The 20,364-nt window shown below is 36.9% G+C and overlaps 1 protein-coding gene across 1 annotated transcript in view; it reads right to left on the bottom strand.

The window, feature by feature from the left end:
- The window catches only part of LOC140160144 (uncharacterized), an 86,099-nt gene that overhangs the window by 6,417 nt on the left and 59,318 nt on the right, over positions 1–20,364 (bottom strand). Inside the window, exons 29-40 of the mRNA XM_072183422.1 lie at positions 18,446–18,646; positions 16,722–16,825; positions 16,015–16,174; positions 15,188–15,339; positions 14,471–14,579; positions 14,151–14,327; positions 13,525–13,789; positions 12,110–12,284; positions 11,216–11,426; positions 10,284–10,496; positions 10,146–10,234; positions 5,371–5,515 (exon numbers count right to left, since the gene is read on the bottom strand). Of these exons, the coding sequence (XP_072039523.1) occupies positions 5,371–5,515; positions 10,146–10,234; positions 10,284–10,496; positions 11,216–11,426; positions 12,110–12,284; positions 13,525–13,789; positions 14,151–14,327; positions 14,471–14,579; positions 15,188–15,339; positions 16,015–16,174; positions 16,722–16,825; positions 18,446–18,646 (2,001 nt within the window). The remainder of the gene's footprint in view (positions 1–5,370; positions 5,516–10,145; positions 10,235–10,283; positions 10,497–11,215; positions 11,427–12,109; positions 12,285–13,524; positions 13,790–14,150; positions 14,328–14,470; positions 14,580–15,187; positions 15,340–16,014; positions 16,175–16,721; positions 16,826–18,445; positions 18,647–20,364) is intronic.

Raw genomic sequence — 20,364 nt, 5'->3', positions numbered from 1 at the left:
TAGCATGTGAAATATACAACAAAAAACATGCAATCCAAAGCCAAAAGAACACAAGGTGCATATTTCACACAAGGAGCAAAACAAAAAAGGCACACGCAGAAGCAGCAAAAATGAAAATGTGAAATAGGCACAAGTGCAAGAGGCAAGGAATTGGAAAACATACAATGCATATTGCACAGAAATGGAATGCTTTAAAGCACTAAGAACAAAACAACAAACGTGGAATATGCATAGTAGGCTTTGACAGAGGAAATTCATAAATTTAACCTATACAAAAACAACAAATCAACTGAATCATTAAAATTAATTACTTGCATGCAAAATTTACATAGTAAAAACTGGTTTTCATATCGCTTTACAAAAACAAACATAAGAGCATAAACACATGGCAGCAATATCTAATATACATAATTAAATATAAACCAGCTTTATAAAAATGACTGAGGTAAAAAGTTGATGTATATTGCACAGTTATAAAGATGTGTGAAAGTCCACATCAGCGGCCGAGCAAAATAAGGACATATTAACATGTGAAATATACAGCAATAAAAATACAAAAACAATTATTTAGGTCCATGCCGTGCAGTGTGTCGCATGTGATCTTTAATGGATCACAAAGTGAGCAAAAAACATAAACGACACACAATGCAGCACAGGATTGCACAAAATGATTCTAAGCGGAAATTACACTCTGGTTGTTGTTTTTTGTTTTTTTCTTTTGATTAATACAACAAAATGGCAAACAAAATAATTGACAACATTAATACACAATTTATACTGTTCATATACAAAGTCAATATATTTGTTGTGACAAATTCAAATGATAGAAGATCAGATAACAACAATAATAATGAGAGCCCTGGACTGAGGGGAGAGGTTCCAGAACTTCACCCTGCAGTCAATATTTCATGCATAAAAAAATATGAGCAAATATTTTCACCGCGAAGATGGTATGGCAACCTGCGAAATAACAAACAAAACTAGTAGAGTGACCGGCACAGCGAATACGCGATGTAAGATGTATAAGGAGCTCAGAAACTGAGGGGAGAGGTTCCAGAACATCACCCTGCAGTCAAATATTTATAGCATCAAAACATAACATTCACACATTAAAATAATATATTGCTCTACAAAAATATTCATCTCGATGAAACATGTATAAAAACAGCCATGAAAAGACTGAGGGGAGAGGTTCCAGAACATCACCCTGCAGTCAAATTAATGAAATTGCATAATATCATAAAACACACTATTAGATGATGAAACAATATATTGCACTGCGAAAAATTGCAATCATGCAGCAATGTGACCGGCACAGCGGTATCTTGAAGAAAATCGCGGCATCGTCATGGATAACAACAAAACACCATTGCTCAAGAGCAGGACCGAGGGAGAGGTTCCAGAACTTCACCCTGCAGTCAAATAAATGAAATAGCATAATATCACAAAACACACTAATAGATGATGAAACAATATATTACACATCGAAGAATACAAAATGCAATCATGCAGAAACGTGACCGGCACAGCGGTATCTTAAAGAAACACACATGAGCGATGATAATATGATAATATAGGACTTAGGGAGAGGTTCCAGAACATCACCCTATATGCAATTTCACAGAATTGCAATAGCATAATAAAAACATATTTCATAAATATAATGATGTAAGATGGCGTAGCAGATGAAAAACAGCACAATTCTAAACTGATTGATTGAAATGTTGGATGAAAAGATGCGTTTTCAGCTGCGATTTAAACATACTGGTAGAAGATGCTCACTTGAATGTGAATTGGAAGAGTATTCCACAAAGCAGCAGCTGCATAGGCAAGTGATCTTTTACCGTAGAATTTCGTAGCATAAGACGGTATACTCAAGCGAAACTCTGAGGATGATCTCAACGCTCTGGTTGGTACATACAGCTCAACAAGATCAGAAATATATTCAGGTGCCATACCATTCAGGGCTTTATATGCAAGAAGCAGGATCTTATAACTAGCTCTCTGTTTAATTGGCAACCAATGTAGCTGTTTTAGCGAAGGTGTTATATGATCACGTCGCGAAACGCGAAGAACAAGACGAGCTGCTGTGTTCTGTACCATCTGTACTTTGTGTATGTCACGATCTGGTAATCCAAACAAAAGGGAATTACAGGAATCAAGCCTTGATGTCACGAAGGCATGTACTAACTTAACGGTGGCATCCTCTGTCAGGTAGCTGCGTATTTGTCCGATCTTTCTTATACCGACTAAAGCTCCTTTGCACACGTTATTTACATGATCACTCATACAAAGATTGGGATCCATGATAACGCCGAGATTTCTTGAGCTGGTCGACGGATGAATCGTAGCATCGCCGATCTTGATGGACGGCTTCCAAGGTGATTTGTTAAACTTGGAAGAACAATAAATGAGCTCCGCCTTGCTATCATTCAAGACAAGCTTATTCCATCGGCACCATGCTCGAATATCAGCGATACAGGCCTCGATTTTCTTGATGGCTTGAACGCGATCTTTAGGCGGGAATGTCAGATATAACTGTGTATCATCAGCGTAGATTATAGTCTTGATGCCATGAGACTCGATGATATCCTGTAGTGGTGCACTGAAGATGGTGAAAGCCAGTGGGCCTGCTACAGATCCCTGTGGAACGCCGCATTCTAAGACAACAGGATCAGATGACACATTTTGTATGACGACAGACTGGGTTCTGCCGCTGAGGTATGATGCAAACCACTGCAGTGCTTTTTCTTTGACGCCGTAGCGAGTAGCAAGCCTGTCGAGCAGCTGATTGTGGTCAATGAGATCAAAAGCAGCGCTGAAGTCGAGCAATACTAGCAGAGCTTCCTCCTGTTTGTCAAGTGCAGCTAAGATGTCATTTTGCACTTTCACAATAGCTGTCTCCACACTGTGAAATGGTCTATATGCAGATTGTGCTGAAGCGTGAAGATGATTGTCGCTAAGATATGTTTGTAATTGTTGCACAGCGCATCGCTCGATTACCTTTCCCATAAATGCAAGGTTTGAAATCGGGCGGTAGTTAGAGAGGTTGTTGATGTCCAGATTTGATTTCTTCAACAGGGGTATAATACGAGCGTGCTTTAGCGATACAGGAAACATTCCAGATGTCAAAGACGTGTTGACTATCTCAGTTATCAGCGGTAATAGCTCATCAAGGCACGATTTGAAGGTGCTAACTGGAAGTGCATCTGATGGACAAGACGTAATAGAAGCAGATTTGATCGCTTTCAAAACCTCGTCCTCTGAGATACGAGTAAATTCACTAAAGGACGTTGCACACGTCTTGTTTGCCTGCACATGTGTTGAAGACTCGATGGTGTTCAATCTATTCTGCAGCTTCTTGATCTTGTCGCTGAAGAATGTGGCAAACAAATTGGCCACGTCTTTTGGATTCTCGTAATCTGGGAGTGTACGAGATGCCTTTAGCGATGTAAGTTTATCAATCACACGAAACAGATCGCGTTGGTTAGCATCCCCGATCTCATTACTGTGAAAATCAGTCTTAGACTTTGTCAAAAGTTGTTTGTATTCTGCACACTGCTCCTTATATAATTCTTTGTCAACAGTAAGACCACTTTTCAACCACTTACGCTCTTGACGCCTTTTTTTCTGTTTGGCTACTCTGAGAGATTCAGTGTACCAAGGTGCATGTGGACGCAACACAATCGTTCTTTCCTTTTCTGGAGCATGCTTGTTAAGGACACCAGACAGCTTGTCGTGATAATCAGTGACCATTGAATCAAGATCATCAACAGAGATAGAGTCCACAGAAGATTGAATATCTTTCCTGAAATCAGCGTCATTGATTTTGTGTAGAGAGCGAGATGTAATAAGCTTCCTACTTAGTCCAGGACGAGTGATATTAACAACGGACTTCACGGCAAAGTGGTCAGATGGTAAGCCTCTGTATAGTCACAGATCTAACAAGGTCGTCGTCATTTCTGGTGATCAAAAGGTCCAGAGTATGACCATCGATGTGGGTAGGTTCCTTTACATGTTGTTGAAGGTTACCAAGTTCAAGCATTTGAAGAAAACGTAATGCTTCGCGGTCATCCACGACATCAACGTGGAAATTGAAATCCCCGGCCAGCAAAAGGTGATCAGTAGCTGTTGCGCACAGGGACTCGAGGAGGTCGAAAACTCTTCAAAGAACAAAGATGATGTATTTTTGCTCTCAGAATCTGTTTGCGGTCGGTAAATTACCAGAAGTTGGAAACCGGTGGAGCCAGAAGAGATACGCATGTCCATATACTCAAATGATTTGAAGTCGTGGGTGTTATTAAAATTGACTTTCAAACCATCACGGACAATGACACCTACTCCGCCACCTCTATAATGCTTACGGTAGATGTGATGGAACTCGTAATTAGGCAGAGTATTTTTGATATCTGCAAGGGCACGGTTGTCTTTATCAGTGCCCGTCAACCAAGTCTCAGTAATTGCCAAAATATCAACTTGATTTGAAATAACGTAATCACACAATGATGCAGATTTATTTTTGGCTTTGACAGACCTAGCGCTCCATGTTGCGAATCTTATGCCAGGTGAATTATGGGTATTCTGCTCAATACATCGCGGAACATTTACAAGATTTCGAGTGTTAACGCCAGACACTGTTTTTGGTGCAGTGCATTTCGGGATTCTGTTAGTTATGGTAGTGGCTATCGATCTTTTCTTATGACGACCACTTCTGCATCCACGGGCAAGAAATTTCAATTGTGAAAGTTTCACTGATGCGTTCACTGATGCGTTCACATAGTGGTTGTTAGCGACACCTTTCCATGCGGAAAGAAATGAGCGCTGATTGAGCATATAGGAAAGGTCTCATAATTGCAGCAATTATATGTGACGTCTTCTAAACATGGGCAACCACTGTGTATACCTGCACATTCTACACAGTGAGTGATAGCAAGGAGACATTCCACAATTATAATCTACTTGAAATGGGAGAAAGTAAGACCTCAAACACTTTTAACCATATACAGCCTGAATATGATCATGAAATTTCTGCTTATAGGAATTTATAGTGATAGTGACCAACAAAGGTATAATCCTTTTTTGAAACCTCAAATCTAGAATAAGCATTGGACCACTTCCTCAGCTTGGAACAATTTGTTGATAAGGCATGTGACATTTGTTTGTTTGTTGTTTAAATGGCAGCTCCGTGTGGAGATACGCTTGGGTCCTGATGGGACCAGACTCAAACAAAAAGCTCAAGCCAGACTAAAAAGCCTATATAAGTGTTTCATTGTGGTGTAATTTTTTTAAACTGGACAGTATAGGTTATGGAAATATATATTGCTAAAGCCATGATTGGGTATTTATTATGTGTGCAGTTAAAATGTGTACCTTGTGGGTGTGCGTCTCTAGCGAGCTGCCACTTATTGGTAAAACAGGAATATCCGCTGTCATCAGTGAGACTGCTGACCACCATAAATAGTCTGCCATCGTCTATGAATGTATCAACTGCTGTGGCCATGATTGGCTCCAATGTCTACATATAAACAAAGGGAAAAAATCTGTGAGTGCACTTACCAACATGGTTAGGTTGGATGAAAAAACAATCCAAGAGTGCATGTGCAAAATAGTATGTGGTAATTTAAGTTTTCTTGATTGCCAAGTTGCTTCATGCAGATGCATTTATATAACTAATACTAGGTATGTCACAGTGGCTGCACAATAATTCTGCTACACTGTGCATGCAAGCATAACAGTGAATTGAAAAGGCGCGCTTCAAAGTTGACCAATTTTAGAAAACATCTATGTCAAAAAATGAATTTCTCAATATGCTTCATTTATCCAAATTGTTTGAATTTTTAATATATGGTGTGTGAAGACTTTCCGAGGCTACCATCGGGTCCGCAAAAATTAAATATTGTTTTGTTTAAGAGCTACTGCCTGTTTTTATGGATTTTTGAAGATCGCTCATAAATCAGTAAATATAGGCCTATTGAAGTAAAGGAACTACCACCATTTAGCTGAAATACTAATCTTTCTTAGCATGTAAATTAATTCCGTACGACAACAAATGAAACACTTCCCTAAAACCAGTTGAAGCAAAACATTAATCAATGTTTTTTTAGGGAGTAATTTTCCAAACCACAATAGCTCTAAGCCATTGTGTGTGTCCAAGGCCATACTATTTTTGTATACGCGGTACAGTAAAATTGCTGTTCACTTTACCGATTGTCCTCCTTGGTAATCCAGATGACAAAATGTTAATTTAAAGTCTCATTGCAACTGAATTTTAATTTTTACTTTTCGGACTTGGCTTTGAGTAATGGTGACACATACCATGTTTACCGTAAAAATGAAAATTATATTCTAGACACCGTCAAAATGTCAAACTTTTTATTTTTTTTGTATTGTTTTTAAATAATTCCGTTTTTTAAAGTTGCAAATCTTTTAAAAACTAGATTGTCTCAGCAGCAGGGGACATTAGGCTGTCATGTGCATCTAGGTGTAGAGGCTTATCCTCTTATTCCTACTTGAGCATTCTCAAGTACACTTAAAGTGTTTTGGTCTCCTGGTCAAGTCAGTTTTAATTTAGGGGTTGTTGTTATGTTGTTATAGCAACAAGCTCAGTTTTTCTGTCCAGTCAGCTGTCACTTTAGTGGTGTGCAGCCATTCAGGTCTCCCGTCTTATTTTTTAATTCCGTTGTTATGTCCATAGTTCTCCTAGTGATGCACTTGCAATTGTTCCTTCGATCTTGATGGACCAAAAAATCCCACCCACCCTCCCAAAAGCTGGAAGGGTGATTCAGTAACTAAATATGGTTAAAGATACTCCAATAAAATGGTATGTCCAAATATGCTGCTTTATGCTTAAAAATAGAGGCTTTGTATGGAATTTCTTGAAATCTTGAAGAATATCATTAGTAGATTGTCTCCACTTTCTACTGCGCTTTGTGAATGCTTTGTATGGAGTTTCTTCAAAACCTGAAGAATCTCGTCTGTAGATTGTCTTCACTTTCTACTGCGTTTTATGGTGTTTGAATGTGTTACGGAGTTTCTTCGAAACCTGAAGAATCTCGTCTGTAGATTGTCTCCACTTTCTACTGCGTTTTATGGTGTTTGAATGTGTTATGGAGTTTCTTCAAAACCTGAGGAATCTCGTCGGTAGATTGTCTCCACTTTCTACTGCGTTTTATGGTGTTTGGATGTGTTAAGGATTTTCTTCAAAACCTGAAGAATCTCGTCTGTAGATTGTCTCCACTTTCTACTACGCTTTATGGTGTTTGAATGTGTTACGGAGTTTCTTGAAACCTGAAGAATCTCGTCAGTAGATTGTCTCCACTTTCTACTGCGCTTAATGGTGCCTGGATGTGTTAAGGATTTTCTTCAAAACCTGAAGAATCTCGTCTGTAGATTGTCTCCACTTTCTACTGCGTTTTATGGTGTTTGAATGTGTTACGGAGTTTCTTCAAACCTGAAGAATCTCGCTGTAGATTGTCTCCACTTTCTACCGCGCTTAATGGTGCCTGGATGTGTTAAGGATTTTCTTCAAAACCTGAAGAATCTCGTCTGTAGATTGTCTCCACTTTCTACTGCGTTTTATGGTGTTTGAATGTGTTACGGAGTTTCTTCGAATCCTGAAGAATCTTGTCGGTAGATTGTCTCCACTTTCTACTGCGTTTTATGGTGTTTGAATGTGTTATGGAGTTTCTTCAAAACCTGAAGAATCTTGTCGGTAGATTGTCTCCACTTTCTACTGCGTTTTATGGTGCTTGGATGTGTTAAGGATTTTCTTCAAAACCTGAAGAATCTCGTCTGTAGATTGTCTCCACTTTCTACTGCGTTTTATGGTGTTTGAATGTGTTACGGAGTTTCTTCGAAACCTGAAGAATCTCGTCAGTAGATTGTCTCCACTTTCTACTGCGTTTAATGGTGCCTGGATGTGTTAAGGATTTTCTTCAAAACCTGAAGAATCTCGTCTGTAGATTGTCTCCACTTTCTACTGCGTTTTATGGTGTTTGAATGTGTTACCGAGTTTCTTCGAAACCTGAAGAATCTCGTCGGTAGATTGTCTCCACTTTCTACTGCGTTTTAAGGTGTTTGAATGTGTTACGGAGTTTCTTCAAACCTGAAGAATCTCGTCAGTAGATTGTCTCCACTTTCTACCGCGTTTAATGGTGCCTGGATGTGTTAAGGATTTTCTTCAAAACCTGAAGAATCTCGTCTGTAGATTGTCTCCACTTTCTACTGCGTTTTATGGTGTTTGAATGTGTTACGGAGTTTCTTCCAAACCTGAAGAATCTCGTCGGTAGATTGTCTCCACTTTCTACTGCGTTTTATGGTGTTTGAATGTGTTACGGAGTTTCTTCAAACCTGAAGAATCTCGTCAGTAGATTGTCTCCACTTTCTACTGCGTTTTATAGTGGGCTATTGGTTGCCTTCATGCTTTCCTCCCTTTCTGCTGCGTTTTTATACCAGGGTTATAAATGCTTTGTTGCTTATTTGGAGTATCTTTATTTATTTGGTTGTCAATACCAGTGGATTATATATCAGTAAATGGTTTAAGCATTGATGCCGTATCTTGCTGAATACAAAATGTTCGTTTGCTAGTGTTGGCATTGTTTATTCTTTTGGAGATTTCTAATTATTTAATTGCGGTTAAAAATGCTGTTTTCCAATCCAATCCTCTGTTTGATCCAAAGATGTATCTGTTTAAGATATGCTTAAGATTTGCTTAAGATGAAATTTGGTTAAATGTGATTCAGAAGTCAACTTTTGTTTGTCCAGCCTGTATGGTTGGCTTGTACACATTTTCCAATAATTTGTGTATTTATTGATTTATATGAAGATGATAAATAATTCCAAATGCTTGCTGCAATTAATCATCTCAATGTATATAATTTGTTTAATTGATATGAAATCTGTTATTATCTCAATATAGTCTTAATTTCTATGAGATTGTGAAATTATTATAAATAAGCTTATGTGTATTAAATGGTCCTCATGATCGTGGGGGCAATGCGGAGTCTATTCTTTGCGTTGTTGTGCTTTCCTGCTGTCTCGAGACAATTAACTGCAGTTCATTTATTCAACCTCATAACAGGATCATACTTTAAAAAATTATGATGAATGAACAGACGTTCATTAAATATTGAAAAAAACCTAAAATTACTCATGCCTAATTTGCATAATAATAGCATAAATACATAATTAGCTGTAATTACCTAATTTGCATAATTAATTACTTTTTTGTGTATTTTTTGTTATCAATTGAAAGAACGTTGTATACATATGTGTGCAAAAAAAAACCGCACCTTTATATCATGTACGGTTTTCTATTGGCATCAATTTTGCATATTAATTATCTGAACTTAGTCATTTTTTGAGATTTAATTTGTCTGCAGATTGGCGAAATTGCTAAAATAGTATATTTGGTTAATTTATTATGATTATTCAATAATAGATTTTTTAATTTTGTTTTCTGTAAAGAAGTCAGGAAAGATAGGCATTTAACATGTGATATTTAAATTAACGCTGCTATTTCAAGCAAGCGTCCAAATATACCTTCAAAATCTCGAAATGTGCCAATTTTGTCATTACAGCCATTTGTGGCAGGATTTCATTCCATCTACGAGCATCTTTAAATTGACACTACATCACAATGCATTGACCGATTTCAATTCTGTTTTTTGATTTTTGATGCTTTAATAAAGCTCAATAATGTAGGAACATTAAATAACGTGTTTCTGCTGCGATTATTTTTGAGGTGATATGCCTACTAATACAATGATTCTTTTGACTGGCCTAATTACTATTGATTATTTTTGCCTTTTTTAGTGTCAACTGCAAAAAGATTATTGCAAGTGTATAGCATTCAGTGACTGCCTTTACTTGCCAGATGTGGGTGCTACTTCTAAAATATATATAGTTAAGATATTTTTTAATTTTACTGGCGATTTATAATTATGAAATTAGTTCATTTAAAAAATATATTATGCATTATATAATATGTATACTATAAAACAAACATTGAATGTTTTATTTGTTCAATATGGAAAGAACTTTTCATCACAGTGTCCATCACTTCTTCCTTGTTGTTTAGTCAAGACTCCTCTGAATTAACTTGTTGTAGGAAGTTCATCACTCCTGCATAATTAATCAGTTTTTACCTTGCCAGAACTATATATGCCGGGTACCAATATTTGCACTACCGATTCAGAGGGATGGAAATAACCAGGGTAGTCAGGGGTTAATATCTCTAATCTGACAATAATTAACATGGCAAAATATAATACAATACTAAATACCCTTTTCCAAACTTACGGTTTCCAATTCATAATTCTGTGCAGTTTCATTCCATTTGTATATTCTGGAGTCTACACATCCATCTAATGATTCCTCGGTTTCCTTGGCTTCAATCAGGTAATTTGATCCATTATATTCAACACCATGCCACTGACCATGGCCAATGGTCACTACATCCTGGACATGTGCGATATGGTCCAGAAACACTTCCACATCTGTGAACGGGGCAAAGGAAGAAAGGTAATAATATTCATAAAAAAATAAATGTTGGTATTTATACAGCACCTTTCACATGTGCACATGTACCAAAGCGCTTTACATTTATTCCACTGTCGTTAGAATATGTCAGCTGCCATACAATGCCCAAGGCATGTTCATACCTTTGGGCGGCGCTCAATGGACAATTTTCATAACAGCTCCCCATTTCACCCCTGGGTTGCGAGAGACAAGTAAGGTAAAGCGCCTTGCTAAAGAGCACAACACGATGGCACCGCTGGGGTTCAAACTCGCAATCCACCTATGGCAAGGCAGAGCCTATACCGCTGCTCCACCGTGCCTCCTCATAGAAAGCACCCTGTGAGACACCTTGAATTTTCTCATCTAATTATGATGGGGTTTTCACCGAAATAAAGCTCTGAGAATAAAATTGAAAAGTGAAATTTGATTCTGATTGACATAAGACTTATTTATATATTCTGATTGACATCAGACTTATTTAGCTTGATCAAATCACAAATGGACTATTCCAGTTGAGATTCATACATCATGGTCCCAAGCCATGACCTTAACCTTCCACACAGGGGCTGCATGCATATTCCATAAAGGTAACCCCAAATAAAATGCACACTCCCTGTGTGGAAGATTAAGGTTATATCTTCCACAGGGGGTGTATGGATTTCAACTGGAATAGCCCAATATCATCATAATAACTTACTTTCCTGAACCTTCACCAGGTTACCAATAAGCTCATATCTTTGCTCAAAACTGGCGTTGAGTACGTCAAATTTTGGGTATGTGTAAATCTGCATGTAGAGCTCAGGTATGCATACTCCATTTAGTAGCCCAAAAGTGATCAAGTTACCAAAGATGGCTTTTTGTAACAAAGTGTAGGTCCCTGTTATGATTTGAGGTCTGGACATCAATAGCTGCAGGAAAAACATAAAATAATTGTGATCAAAGTTAGAATTGATGCCAAAAAATACAAAGTGATGCTGTTCCTTTTTTTATTTCTAAATGATAAATATTGTATTGTTACCAGTTTCCAATTAAAGAAAGAAAATATTGAATATCTGATTAAATGTTACCATCTTCTTATTCCATGTTAATAATGACTAAACAAGGCAAGAGTAATATGGGTCGTTGGTTGTAATAGACTGAGTGAAAAAAGCACAATACTAATATCATTCTGAGTACAAAGTGATATCAGCTAAATATCACTTTAGGCTTGTTTCAACCTGCTCCAGTGTCAAAGCTAGGATATTTTTATGGGGGAGGCAAGTTGGGCAGATGAGCAACTTATTTTGATGTCAATTGGTTAGTACAACGTTACCCCAACCAAGATTTGCCCCGGTCGTAAAATTATGTTATTACAATGTTAACCAACCAATTGACGTCAAAAAAACTTGCATATATCCTACAACCATTATACAACATTCCGACGTTGTATTGAAATCTTTTTTCAGATGTGTCCACTGGGGAAACAGCTCTACAATTGGATGGAGGGACAGGAGCCTAAATGACAAATTTTCATCAGGGGGATTCCCTTTTCTCCCCTCCCCCAAATTATGCCACTGACTCTTCAATGTTGGCACAGAACCTTTATACGTACCGTGTCAGTTAGTAGTGTCACCACATCTATGCCATTGATATATCCAACTAGGTCGAGATCTCGCTGACTAATTACATCACTTAAGAAAGTTTTATGGCCTGTCACTGTCTGGTTCTTAATGGTTGCTAAGATGCCTCCAAGATTTAGGGAAATATCATCAATTAGGCCATTAACACTAAATAATAAACAAAATGTTGAAATAAATTACTGAATGTCAAAAATGTATTCAATGTCAGACTGAAAAATTTCTTTTGCACAAAACCAGAATTTTACTCACGATTTACGATTTCGTCTATCATGGTTGATAGACATCTTCAGAATGATGATGGTTGATCCACACTTCCAGTTTGCCAGATCTCGACTGTAGATGATGTATTTTCATCAGACAGGAGGGGTTCGTATATGTGATTTGACATCTACAGTCGGGATCCAGCAAGAAGTGAGGATCAACCGTCATCATTGTGAAGATGTCTATCAACCATGATGGACAAAACCATCAATTGTGTGTAAAATTCTGGTTTGAGCAAAAGAAATTTATGCAGTCTTTTTACTTTAATGTATACTTTGATATATTCAATGTTGTTTCTTTTGATCAGTTTAACACATCAATTACCAATTTTAGGATTTAGATCCAGATGGACCAAAAAATCAACCAAAGATGACCTGAAAATTATCTTGTTTTATGCACTCAACTGTATTATACTTTAAACATGACAGTGCACCCTCCAGGCTGGGAGTTATCCTAATGACAAGCACAAAATGACTAAAACAAGGTGTTGTGTGGATTAATTTTGCTAATATTTCAACATAACTGTCAAATAATGAGAAAATATACCATCTGAAAGCATCAATCTCAAAAATGAAAATATTTTTGGCACCTAATTTTGTCCTTTTTAGTGATTTTAAGGAACTGAGCTTTTTCAGATCCCTTCAACAACATAGTCCCTCATCTAAATTTCATTCATCACCCAGCTCTAATTACCGTAACCACCCGGGTATAAGCCCACCTTCGGCTATAAGCCCACCCCCTATTTTTTAAAACATTCTGGTAACAAGGGTGCACTCAGGTATAAGCCCAGTACTAAATTTTGGCCAAGTTCTTAAATCAAATCAATGCTTTGCTCTCATATTTAAGAACAAATATTTAAAAAATATCAGTTGAAAATTAACATTCCACACTTATAATTTTAAGAAATTGACATAGATGATAGAAATTACTGGTACATTGGGCATATACAAATGGGGGATGATTGTTCTTATTTTTAAATTCAAGCATTAGCCTTTCCCGGTTATAAGCCCACCCCCATTTTTGAAGTGAAATTTGCCATCTAGGGGGTGGGCTTATACCCGAGTGGTTACGGTAGTAGGGTATAACTTTATGCCCCTGCACCAACACAAAATATATTAATACTCACATAAGATCTTGTTCCAAGTATATTTCTGTAATTGAAACTGAACTGTTTATAACCAAGTCATTTATGATAAATGCTGCATATTTCTTCCACTCTGAGAGATCCACACCATCAACAAGTATATCATCTCCCATGAGTATATTTTCATCCGCTACCATAAGACCTCCTATGAATCTCTTACTTCCCGTCACTGTACTGGCCTTATCTGTTCTCATCATGTTACCAGATATATCAATGTTATCCAAAAGACCATCGACCTGAACACCACCTGAAAGTAGAACAATGAGTAAATGAGTACACAAACGGTTAATATTTTTTACCCTCAGGCAATTTGTCTAAACATGGACCCCTGTACAGGATTTTTCTGTAAAAAATACCAAACCCAATAAAAAATTTATTGGGCAGCATATCCTACTGCACTTCAACATGGAAGTAACCCCCTCAATGAGCCAAAGCAGTCAGTCCATCATTACTTACCCTGAAGTGATATTTGAAGCAAACATTTTCATTCCATTCACAGTCTGACCAATTACACCACTCATAAGTGCTCCAGTCACAACAAAATCTTCTAGATTCATACCATTAATGAAGCCTACTCAGACAGGCAACAGAGGACAGAGTATACTTACCCTCAATGGTGAGATTTGTACCAAACGTCTTCACTCCATTTACAGTCTGACCAATTACACCACTCATAAGTGCTCCAGCAACAAAATCTTCCAGATCTATATCATTGATGAAGCCTGCATCATCTAGTGTTATGTCATCTCCATCTAAGGAACCACTGCTTGCAATTTGTACTGTACCTGTGAATGTTGCAAAAATATGCAAGTCAAAAGTTGATTAACAAGATAATGGGCTTACTATATAGTCCTATGGATAGCAAACTATGCAGGTGCATGAATATTTAATAATAATATTAAATAGATGATTGAAAATGCAATCTTACCTTCAAATGTCTTGGATGCATTGATAGTTTGATCTCTAGTTAGACTGAGATAGGTCTGATTAAGCTGAATCAGGTCTACACTATCTAGAGTTCCATTGTAGTAAACAACCTATAAATATAAGAAAAAAACAACGTTCAGAATGTTGATTTAAAGTTTGGTCTGGTAACACCTCCCCACCCCAACCCACCCCACCCCATCCCAAAGTTTTATAACATATACACCTTTTAATGTGTTGATTTTGACACTTGTTTACTAAGCTCTTATGCATGAATTTGATAGTATACAGTGGAAATCTGTTAACACAAATTTCCTGATAACACAAAATGCTTGTCAACTTCCAAGTATACATTTTGTACATATGAAGATTTGATAATATAAAATCCTGTTCATACAAACTAAAATCCAAGGCCCTGATAATTTTGTGTTAACAAGGTTTTACTGTATTCAATTCCAAATAAAATCTGGCAAAAAAAATAGCAAAAAATTCTGTTAAAACAAAATTGGCCCTATAAGCTACATATCTTGGGCTTAAAAAAACAGGTCTGTTTCCTTGTTTCCTGTATGCATTTTGTAATTTACCACTTTTCATTTTATTTGAGAAATCCAGAAAAAAGTCTTTAAAATATGTTTGAGTGGTACTATTTATAAATCTGTATGTATTGTGGGATTGGGACATTGAGTATTTGACTGTATTTCTGTGATAGCCATAAACTTACATCAAGGACATGGACATTTTCCATACTGAAATGTACCATGGCTCGTTGCTCTGAGATATCCTTAGTACGCATGACATTGACATCTGTGTTAGTTAGGTTGACTCCATCTACAAGACCATCAACATGGAGATCCTGTTGGAGAACCATTTCATCTGTAACAAATGTATAATTAGAGAAGAATTTACTATATCTGTGTTCATATTAAATGGCCAAAAAATATCTCCAATTACATCAACATACTACAATTAAAAGAATTTTTTTTAAATCATCCTTGACATAGGATTTGAACACAGGACTTGGTCTGTAATCTAGTACTCCTATCAACTAAATTATCAAAGACAATTATGGCACCAAAGTGTCCTGGTAAACATACTAAAAATTAGCCTGATTTGATCAGCATGTAGCAGCCTATATTATATGCACCTGTAGGCTGTAGGCTGGCTTAGTTGTCTAATAGCGTGTTTCTATTGGGACCATTTACCGGTAAAAAGACGGTAAAGGGATTAATTCTGCTCAATATAAACTGACCTTCCCGCTATTTACCGGTAAACAGAGGCGAGTTTTTACGGTAACATTTTCCTTCTTGAGGAAGGAAAATAGCGGGACGCTTACCGTGAACGTCAATAGAAACTCACTCCGTTCGATTGAATGCGCATACAGGGAAGAAAACGGAAGTTGAGTCGCGAAATTGACCTCTGCATCATCAATGAGCTAGCTTGTTATGTATTATACCATTCCGTTCGCAAAAATTCTGGGAACAATAATTACTCAATGACCAGGCTTTTGTCTCCTTTTGGAATTACCGGACTGATTATGTGCCCGCTTACCTACAAACGTCTTATGCCCAGTTATTGTTTGATTCATGTCCTGATACACAGTTGTATTTGCTAAATCACCAATGTCCACTCTACATACTGTTCCTGGATCTAGGTTTGTCATCAAGGTCACTGAGCGAGTAAAAGTTTTCATGCCGGTTATTACTTGATCCTGTGAAAGAAGCAATAGAGTGGGATGATGTGTGGCAAGCAATTTGTTCTTGTACGGAGCATCAAATAGACACAATAATTTCCCATATCATACCTTTGCTTCAACTGAAAACTCATATTTGCTGTAATTATATCAAAGCTGAAAATGGAAACATAAGAAAAATCAATTTGGCTCAGTTCGTTCTGTTTTCCAAATTTTGTCCTGGAGATTATTCCTTGTATTTTTTTCTTTTGCTGGCCTACTTTTGTGTTTTGCATTAGACCTAAAAAAATTGTTTGATTGGCGTGACATGAAAAAAAATTAGGGTAGGACGGTCGGCATTTTTTTTTTCCCAAAATTTTAAGCTGAAAATCACGAACTTTTCTTTTTTTTTTTAAATTTTAATCTTTTTATATTTTTTTAAATTCATTTTTTGCAAAAAAATAAGAAAAAAAGTCTAGGGTCGGGCCTATTTTTTGGGTCGGGCCTATTTTTAGGGTCGGTCGGGTTACACCAATCAAACAATTTTTTTAGGCCTTAGCTAAATATAGGTTGATATAACACTTACTGGTATGTTAGTATGAATTGCTTCTGCACCCACATCAATGTAGTCAACCAAACCATCAACATCAACATTGCCTTCAGAGGTCACATTGTCAAAATTAATCTCAACTGAAATATAAAAAAAAGTTGGCATTAATTTATCTAAATCTAGATTCCATGTTGCTTTATACATTTTTTTTTTAAATGCTAACTTTCATTTCAATGGATATTTATTCAAAGCCTTTTAATAACACTTAAAAGTCAGGTTATATAAAGTCATGTAAAATATTTTGGGCATACATTTTTGTAAAATAGTTTTTCAACATATAGAATGTTTTGCATCAAGTTTTCAAAAATGTTTTTATACCCATTATGTTAACCGACATTTAAACTTTTTCTGTAAAAAGTTTTGTGTTTGTTGGGTCAATGACGACAAATTTGATATGTGGGAGAGGGAGCGGTTCCGCATCATAGGAAGAATATTCAGGGAGTACTTTTGTTTCCAGCGGACATTTGTGAGTGGACGCGGCGAATCAGCCGTAAACTCGGCAAATTGTATTCTGAGGTAAAGTGTAAAATGTATGTGAAGGTCGTATTCATAGGTGTATCAATTCGTTATAAGTATCTTATCAAACACTGTTTAAATCAATCAATAATACTACTGCTGAAGAGGATAATAAGCTTCTACCTATTTCTATAGAATAGTTCTTGTCTTTGTTTGCTTTGGCTAAATCCTGTTCAAGTGGTAGATAACAAAGCATTGTATTTTGTCTAGGTATGTATAATCAACAATGAACAATGAGAGGATATTTCTGAACCTCGTTGACTTGGGGATGATTTGAAATGACCACCAATTATGACTGTTGGATATTTATTACCAGAAATGTAGAAAAAGAGACACATGTAGAACCGATAAAAATTACAATTTTGTCGAAGGAATAGAGTTCAACAAATCATAACCCCGCTTTTGGATATCGTTTGAAGTCAAATGATATACCATTTTAAAGCTTATGGTATATATTTTCTAAACACGAAATAAAACAAAATTGACCGGGGCCGACTTTACGGCTGATTCGCCGCGTCCAGTCACATTTTATAATCAAAAGGACATATTTTATCATTTAAAGTACAAGATCTTATTACTATTAGTTAACTATTGCATGACACAGCCCTATGTTTGAAATTTTGTATGAAAAACAAAACTCATTTTTGTAAAAAAAAGGTGTTTACATTAGGATTTACACAGTACCTACGGAGAGAGTGGTCATTGAGGGTGTATTTTTTCATTGTAGTGAAAAAGGTTTTTTCCTTAAAATTTGCACAATATATGCTTCAATCATTGGAGTATGTCATGCAACAGCTCAATAACAAGATGTCCTATGTACCTCAATGCTTAAACATAGGTGTTAGAAAGAGAAACTTGAGATAATTAACAATATGTGAATTCTGGGGCGTAGCAAGAACCTCGGGGACCCCATGGACAAGGAGCACTGTTGCCCCTTTTATCGTCCATTTTCAGTTTTGCTTGGGGCCCTCAACTCTTGAGTCCTTGGACTTAGTCCACCTGCTTGCTATACCCCTGTATGTGATATTGAGCAAGAGTTGAGGTTTTTCAACATGATAACTTTTGTTGTTTTGTATAAAACCTATACATATCAGCATTCCAATCAACTTGTTTTTCCCTACATTTCCCCTTTATTTAACATTTCAGTTCTTGAGCAGAAAACATAGCAATACAACTGTACATACCATCAACTACGCTATCAGTGATTAGCACCATATGAGCAACTTCATACTCAAACCGGTATCCAGCGATATTGCCATTTACAGTCAGATTGCCATTCATGTCAACATTAGAGAGGAAAGTGTAATTGCCTGTGATAGTTTGGTCCATATTTTGCTGCAGTGACCTGGTGTATAAAGAGTTGGTGTCCACGTTACATACAGTACCTATCAAAACACAAACACAGAACAATTGTATATTGCATGGTTATCAATGGTAAGGGGCTTTGCAATCATTATTTGTACCACTTCTCAAAATTGTCTGCCAAACAGTGGCTCCCCCTTTTGGAGTGCCAAAATGTCTTTAGCCCCCTTGATGATCAAAAAAATCTTGACCCCTTCCTTTACACATGAATTGCCTTATCATGTGGTGCAAGCACAGCAAGTAGGAAATGTTTGCATCCCTTTGCATACTTTGAACATTTTCCCATTTTTGTACTCCTATTAGACCATAATATCGAAAAGGTGCTCAAACTGTGCCAAAAATGTTTAGTCCCCCTAAGTCTTACCACAAAAATCTACCCCTATATTTGACACACTGGGGTACACATAATTGTTCTCCCACTCTAAGAATATTTTTGTGAGTGTTGAAACAGTGTCCTAAGCAGAGAGATGGCGGAGAATGCCACCTCCCACACTTTGGTCAGTCGGGGAAATTTTCAGTCGGCTGGACTGTCTGTTGAGGAGAAAGTATAGGAAAATGATCAGTTGGGTAAAATAGGAAACTGGTTTTTCATTTAGATCCATAAAAATAGTGACAGCAGTCCCGGATAGGTTATTTGAAGAGATGAGACTTTTTTTTTTCATTTTCAGCCTATTTTACAAGTTGACCTGAAATGACCATTGACATCAGTATGTGACCTTGGATAACAACAATACATGAAGGCACCCATAATGCAGCTGTAACCCAATGTTGATATTAAATTGTATCCATTCAGCCCATATTTATTGGTCGAGCTATGAGTTTTAAAATATTGGATGAGGCATGGTCAAGTCCAATATTTTAAAACTCATAGCGAGACCATGAAATACTGGGTGTAAAGCATCCAATTTTATTATTATTATATGTTTTGGATCCAATATTTCAAGTTCACACATTTGGGATTCATCAAAACATAATAATGGTTGCAATAGGATTTGAACTGTTTATATAAATGAAACCATATTTTAACCAAAAGCCTTAAATAATGGTTGACATACCCCCCCCCCCCCCCGACACACCCACCCGACATCCCCACTGATACATGACTCATGATGCCATAAGGTCTTTTCCTTTGGACAACCTAAAAACACCCAAAAATGTTGCTAAACTTCCTATATAAAAGCTACAAAAATAGGAGAATGGGACAATAAGGGCATAAACATTCTCATAAACTTCTCAAAATAGCCAACTTTTAAGGCTTGAAAAGCTAAACAGCATAAGCTTCAAGGGGCATCCAATCCCCAGCAGAAGAGAGGAGAGAGCCCCTGCACCCAGGGAGCTTTTGTATGTATAGGGCTAAGTCATGCCTGTGTCGCCCTGAACAAGCCTACATTGTGGATGGCCTCCTTTTTCAACTTTTCCAATCTGACCCCGGGGGTCTGACAAACTGAGGAATAATTACACTTCAAAATCATGTTATGATTTTCTCAATCAAATTTATTCCATATACAACTTTCTTTTTACTTCAACAATGGAATGTCAGATTACAAAGTCTGTGTAAGTCCTTTCCTTATATTACCATTTATTGCTATGATACATTTGATCTTTACATGACTAAGCTTGTGAAGAGTTCCTACATAGTACATACCATACCAAATTAGAGAATACAAACAATATGTGACACAATCTGGTCCATGGGGGCCAAAAGAGGTATTTGTGAAAATTGAGTTACTATAATTGTTAC

The sequence above is a fragment of the Amphiura filiformis genome, chromosome 9 (genome assembly GCF_039555335.1).
Source record: "Amphiura filiformis chromosome 9, Afil_fr2py, whole genome shotgun sequence".
NCBI classification, from domain to species: domain Eukaryota; kingdom Metazoa; phylum Echinodermata; class Ophiuroidea; order Amphilepidida; family Amphiuridae; genus Amphiura; species Amphiura filiformis.
Note: the sequence above shows the minus strand (reverse complement) of the source record. Positions and strands in the feature narration are given on the sequence as shown.